The sequence below is a fragment of the Mastomys coucha genome, unplaced genomic scaffold (assembly GCF_008632895.1).
Source record: "Mastomys coucha isolate ucsf_1 unplaced genomic scaffold, UCSF_Mcou_1 pScaffold23, whole genome shotgun sequence".
In the NCBI taxonomy this organism is placed as follows: domain Eukaryota; kingdom Metazoa; phylum Chordata; class Mammalia; order Rodentia; family Muridae; genus Mastomys; species Mastomys coucha.
Window position 1 is genome coordinate 39,688,193 of NW_022196906.1, and position 6,667 is coordinate 39,694,859.

The 6,667-nt window shown below is 42.7% G+C and overlaps 1 protein-coding gene across 2 annotated transcripts in view; it reads left to right on the forward strand.

Annotated features, from left to right (window-relative positions):
• Positions 1-6,667, forward strand: part of Dscaml1 (DS cell adhesion molecule like 1) — a 322,519-nt gene that overhangs the window by 294,924 nt on the left and 20,928 nt on the right. For both annotated transcript variants that reach the window (XM_031345842.1, XM_031345843.1), the window contains one exon: positions 243-398. In XM_031345842.1, coding sequence (XP_031201702.1) covers positions 243-398 — 156 coding nt within the window. The remainder of the gene's footprint in view (positions 1-242; positions 399-6,667) is intronic.

A 6,667-nucleotide genomic window follows, 5' to 3' on the forward strand; every position in this document is an offset into this window, starting at 1 on the left:
AAAAAAAAAAAAAAAAAAAAAAAATAGAATATCAAGCAAACGTTGGTACAAGGTCAAAGGCCAGCATGTACTCGGGCCCTGGTTGGACACTTAGAGAGGGACATGGCCTAAGGACCATAGGTCTGTTGCCCTGCAGGAGACCATCTAGCCCTCATGCCTATAAGTAGAGGTCTAAGCCCAAGCTGGCAGAGGGCAGGGAGCATGACACAGCCAGCCTCATGATCAGAGGCCTGTCTCCACAGAGTGGGGCGAGATGCAGAATGTCACCACCACAAGGGAGCGAGTGGAGCTGCGGGGAATGGAGAAGTTCACCAACTACAGCGTCCAGGTGCTTGCCTACACGCAGGCTGGAGACGGCGTGCGCAGCAGTGTGCTCTATATCCAGACCAAGGAAGATGGTGAGTCTGAGGCTGACCTCCCAATCTGCCCTCAGGAACTGACCTCCCTGGAGCACACCCCACGTGTATACAGCTTGCTTCCAGCCCCCATCCTGGGGACAAGGCAAGAGTAGGACACCATTTTTTTCTCTTGCCCCTTTGGGCCCTTGGAGGGTGGTTTGGAGCTTGTTGACATTCTCTGAGATGAATGGTGGAACATCTAAGCAACTGTCTCCTCCCTTTGCTCTCTGGAGCACTGGGTCACTAGTCTGACAATTCTCCTCCCACTACCACCTGCAGGGCATCCTTTTGAAGTGTCTGCTCCCCTGCCAGACACAACCCACTCTCCTCTAGGTATGGATGTTGCAGTTGGTATGGGATCAGGAATGCTACTTAGTAGAGCCGGGGTTAAGAACTTGGTGGCCATCCCACTGAGGCTCCAGCGTACCTTGAACTTACTGGGAGAAAAATGGAATTGTCCTCCATGTGGAGCTGGAATCACTAGGCTGTTCCCAATCGAGCAGAATTAGGGCCAAACTCAAGAATATAGTGTGAGTAAAATGCAGGCTGGAGGCTGAGTCAACAACCCTGGAGGGACCGGGGGGGGGGGGGGGGGGGGGGGGAGAAGGTTTAGGTTTCCAACGGAGGCCCAGAACTGCACAAGTCTAGGAGAGCACTGAAGTAGAAGGTGGCCTGGCCCATACCCCACACACAGCTCATATGCATAAAATAAAAATATACAAATAAAATCATTTTTACGAAGAAGAAGGAGAAGGAGGAGAAGGAGAAGAAGATTGCAGTCATAGAAGTCACATTGTCTTCTAAGTGCAGAGCTCAGTTTGCGCTTGGCTCCAGGCTGTCTTGGTTGGACTTGGTTCTTTAACTACAGAGTTTCTTGTCTACTTCTTGCCTTCCCTGTGGAAACCAAAACCATGCCAAGCTTCATGCTAGACAGCTTTAAAGGTCTTTAGCTGAGGAAGGAGTAGGACTAGAGCCATTCTGGGAGGATAGCCCTTGTTGAGCAGAGGCAGGTAAGGACCAGGGACAGAAGCCTGTGTGCCCCTTCTATGCTGGGGCAGCAGCTGGTGGGAGGAGGAGACAAGAGGGGAGGAGCCGTGGGCCAGGAGAATCAAGTCTGCCTTCCTGAAGGCAGCCAGAAACCAAGTGATTTTTTTTTTAACCATAATTTCTGCCTAAAGGTTATCATACTGTTGACAAGAGAGTCAATTACTAGACCAGTACTCCAGGGACGATCAGGACTCAGGAAGACAGCCTGATGTGAAGCCCGCTTTCCCTAAGGGTCATTTTCCGAATCTTGAGGCCGTGACTGAGACACTGAACAGTGCTAGGAGAACACAAATTAGAGGCCAGAGCCTGCTGGAGAATTTGTCTGTCTAGTGAATATCACTCTCCTTAAATCAAAATCTTCAAGCACAAATCCTCCTTTGAGTCCAGGAATAAACATAAGCCAAGGATACACATTTTTTTCAGACCTGTAAGTTGAATTAAAGTGTCCAAGTGAATTAAAGACACCAGAATTGCTGGTGTTCAGGATGTATCTTCTCTTTGGGTAGATGGTTATCATCTGAATTCCTATATTACTGGTGCAGTTTGGCAAGTATTATGTCTGCTACACAATAAATATTAGTGGGATAGAATCAGCAAATAAAGAAAAGCCATTAGGAAAAATACACAAAGGAACATATAATTTCTACACTTGAAATGACCGAACATGGACTTTGTGGTAATTATGCTTGGCAAGGCTAAAAAATCACAATAAAACAATCAAATGGGAAAAAATTTTAAGCTAATACCAAAATTTAGACTCAGTCAATGAGTTTAAAAGTACATTAGACACAGCTAGAGAGATAAATTTTGAATTGAATGATAAGGCAAAAGAAAAGAAGGAGGTGAAGTACAGATGGACAAATGCCTAGAACCATGGTTCTCAACCTGTGGATTGCAACCTCCAAAGACCATTGGAAGACACAGATATTCACGCTATGGTTCACAACAGTACCAAAATTACAGTTATGAAGTAGCAACAAAAACAATTATATGATTGGAGGCACCACCACAACATGAGGAACTATACTAAAGGGTCGCTGCATTAGGAAAGTTGAGAACCACTGGACTAGAAAATAAAAATGACCAAGCAAAGCACAAAGACAGAGATTATCTCTAATTAATTATCTTTGAGCTTATATATATATATGTATATATCAAGAATCATGCTAAAACCCAGATTCTGGTTCAATTGGCCTAGGATAAGACCTGAGGTTTTCAAGTATCTAACATGTTCCCAACTGATGCCCATGCTAGTTGATGGACTATTCTGAGTATCAGGGATATAGAGATGTGGGAAACCTCCTAGAAAAAGGAGAAAGAGAAGTGAGCAGGGGATAATATTCCAGAAATGTCTTAAGGATGATAAGCACTATCAAGCCACAAAGCCAAGATGTTCTAATTCTGTGGATGACAACTTAAAGAAATACACACTGAAGTACAGTATAACAAAAACAGGAAAATGGAGGGAGTAAGGGAGGGAGGGAGGGAAGAAGAGGTAGAGAGTGAATGAATGAGTCTTAGAAGCAATCAAAAGGAAAGAGCAATGATAAGATTGTCAACCAACTTGTCAAAAATGTTGGAAACTGAAAACAACTTAAAAAAAAAAAGTACCAGTCATATGTAAGAAAATCATTATGACCTGCAATGTCTCACGTAGACTATGTGCTTCAAGATTAAAATGAAATGAAGACATGTTCATTCAGAGGACTGGAGACAGGGCTCAGCCGTTTGGAGTCCTTTTGCTCTTACAGAGAACCTAGGTTTAGTTCTCAGCACCCACGTCATGGCTCACAACCATATGTAACTCCAGTTCCAGAGGATCTTATGTCCCCTTCTGACTTCTGCAGGCATGCACACGCAGCCCAAACACTCATATACATAAAATGAAGGGAAGAAATTGAAAAAATAAAACAATGTTCTAAAGAAGACATCTTCATTCCAGCAATGGCTGAAAGAATTTGTCACCAATATACCTGCCCTAGAGAAATATTCAAAGGTATTATTGTTTAGCTAGAAGGAAAATGATCCCAGATGGAAGCTCAGTGATGCGGCTAGAGAGGCAAAGCAATTAAATGGTGAACATATGGGTCAGTCTAAATTAATACTGACTGCATAAAATGACCATAATGATGATGCATATACAGAACGAAAGTACTCAACAATAACACAAACTGGGAGAGAGCATGTGAAATCTCTGATGTCTTTGCATTGTCTAAGAAGAAAAGGGCCCGTTGATATTGAACTTTGGTAAATTAAAGACTCATTTAGTGGTCAGGTGTGGCGCACCATGCCTGTTAACCCAACACTTGGAAGGCTGAATGAGAAGGAACCTAAGTTTTAAAATAGTGTGGATTAGAGTCCTTATCTTAAAAAAAAATTTATGTTGAATGATCACTGAAAATATGTCAGGCTAATAAGAAATGCAATATTATGTATATGTATATATACCCATATACATATAGTATAAAATATCCATATATATATATATATGAATATTTTGCCTGTGTATGTCCACTATGTGTGTTTCTGGTGCCACAGAGGTTAAAAGAGGGCATTAAAGCCAGGCAGTGGTGGTGCATGCCTTTAATCCCAGCACTTGGGAAGCAGAGGCAGGCAGATTTCTGAGTTCGAGGCCAGCCTGGTCTACAGCGTGAGTTCCAGGACAGCCAGAGCTACACAGAGAAACCCTGTCTCGAAAAAACGAAAAAACAAAAAAAGAAAAGAGGGCATTGAATCATCTGGAACTGGAGTTATCAATGGTCGTAAGACACCTTTGATGCTAGATATTGAGTCTTGGTCCTTTATAAGAGCAACAAATGCTCTAAGCCACTGAGCCAGCTCGCCAGCCCAAGAAGTATCATTTCCAAAATACTCAATTCAAAAGAAGTCAAAAAAGCAAGGAAAAAGGAAGCCTAAGAAGTGGGACAAGTAGGAAACATTTATATATAAGAGGGTAAGTTTAAGCATAAATGTACCAGTTATTGCATTAAAGATAAATGTAGTAAATTTGCCAATTAGAAGACAAGGACTGTCAAGCTGGTTAGTAGCAAAACCTAGATGCATCTTATACAGAAGCCATCTAAAGCATAAGGATGTATAAAGGAGAGATGGAAAGATGGCTTACTGGGTAAAATGCTTGCCAAGCAAGGCTGAAGACTTAAGTTTGAATCCCCAGGCCCCGTGTAAAATAGTTCATCCATAATCCCAGAGCTCCTGTGGTAAGTTGGGATGCAAAGACAGGAAAAGCCCCAGAATTTTGTAACCACCTATCCTGGCATATGCAGCAGTGAAAGAATAAGAGAAACCCTGGACACATTGGCATATGTGCACATGCACACAGGCAAGATAGTATACAGAAGTGAGTTTGAAATGAAATGATAGAAAAATACAAAGAATAGAATGCCACCTGTTAGAGACTAGAATATTAATATCAGACCTAGAATACAAAAGAACACATGGTTACAAGACTCCATCTACTAGGCAGAGAAAAGCATGATGGCACATAAACTTCCTAGCAACTGGAAGGCAGAGACAGAAGGATCATGAATTCAAAGCCAACTGGTAAGATCTGATCTCAAAAAATCAGATAGATAAGTAGGTGATAGATAGATAGATAGATAGATAGATAGATAGATAGATAGATAGATAGATAGATATTGTAGATGGATAGATGTCAGGTAGACATATACATGCATGCATGCATGCATATAATCATATATACATACATGCATACACACATATATATATACATGCATGATAGTAAATAGGTGATAGGCAAATAGATGATAGAATATTAATACATAGATAGATAGATGATAGATAATACATAGGTAGATGGTAGATAGGTAGATAGATAGATAGATAGATAGATAGATGCTAGGTAGATAGATGGATGATAGATAAATGATAGATGATTGATTTTGGGTAGATAAGTATATGATTGATAGATAGGTATATAGATAGATAGATGATTGATAGGTAGGTACATGATATAGATGTATAATAGATAGACAGAAAAAATAAACAAAATAAACAAAATGAACAAAATGAACAATTGTGAATTTAACACACATCTAAAAACAGGGAGAAAGTGTGCAAAGAGACACAACTTCACTTACCCCAGAGTCATCCATACACTTTTTCACCTCACAAGCACAGCAATTCCTGACAACAGGATACTGCAGTCCAGAAGGAGGCCAGGGCCAAGGATGCCTCTCAGCCTCTACCCCTGGATGGATACTGCTCCTGAAGAGCATTGCTTTAATTGGTCCCAAATCATTGACCGCTTCCTAGGGAGAAGAAATCTCTGTGGCTCAGAGCTGAGAGCTGGCAAAGAGGAGGCAAAAGCTGTGACTCTCACCATCTATTGAGAGTCTTCTGTGCAGTACCAATGCTCTGGGTGCTTTATTTTACTTAACATTAATTTTTACCATAACCCTTTAGTGGGATTCTCATCTCCACATGGATGGACTCACAGAGGTTGGGGGAGGTATGGTAAAAATTAAATAGGGCACAATTACTACCCCCAAAGAAACATTAAAAAAAAATGGCAGGGGTGGGAAGAGAAGAAGAGAGCAACAGAGTGGAGAGAGAAAGGTGGGAAGTGTGGCTGAGACAGAAAGCTACCATTCTCCCAGGTAGAGCCCTGGGCCTCCAGCCACTCTGGACAAGCTCAGAGAAGAGGCAGGGCCACCCAGAGTCTGTATGAGCCTCTGGGATGGATTTCTGAGTTTACTTGCCAGATCCAGTTCCCTGCAAACAGAAAAGACCTCACCAGCACACGAGACAATACCCTGGGCACACAACAAAAAAGCAGTTTCTGGTCCCAGCCTAGAGGAACTCACAGACCTAAAAGGGCAAAGTGAGGAGTACCTGTGGGGTAGAGTGCTCCCCACGGGCCTGTCAGTAGTCAGGCTCTGGGTGCAAGGATTAAGGTCAGCGGAAGCAGATGCATTCTTCCTATGTCCCATTCCTCTCTGGCCTACATATGTCTGGCCTGGCCAAACACTTGTGAAGCTGACCCCTTTGCCAGCCTCCACCTCAGAGCCTGTCACATCTGCTTGTGATCACCTTACCCTCCTGCTTGTAGGCCATGCTCGGCCCTCCTCTCTAGCCCAAAGCTCTGGGGCACCCTATAAGAAGCTCCCCAAGGGACTGGAGAGATGGCTCAGTGGTTAAGAGCACTGACTGCTCTTCCAAAGATCCTGAGTTCAAATCCCAGC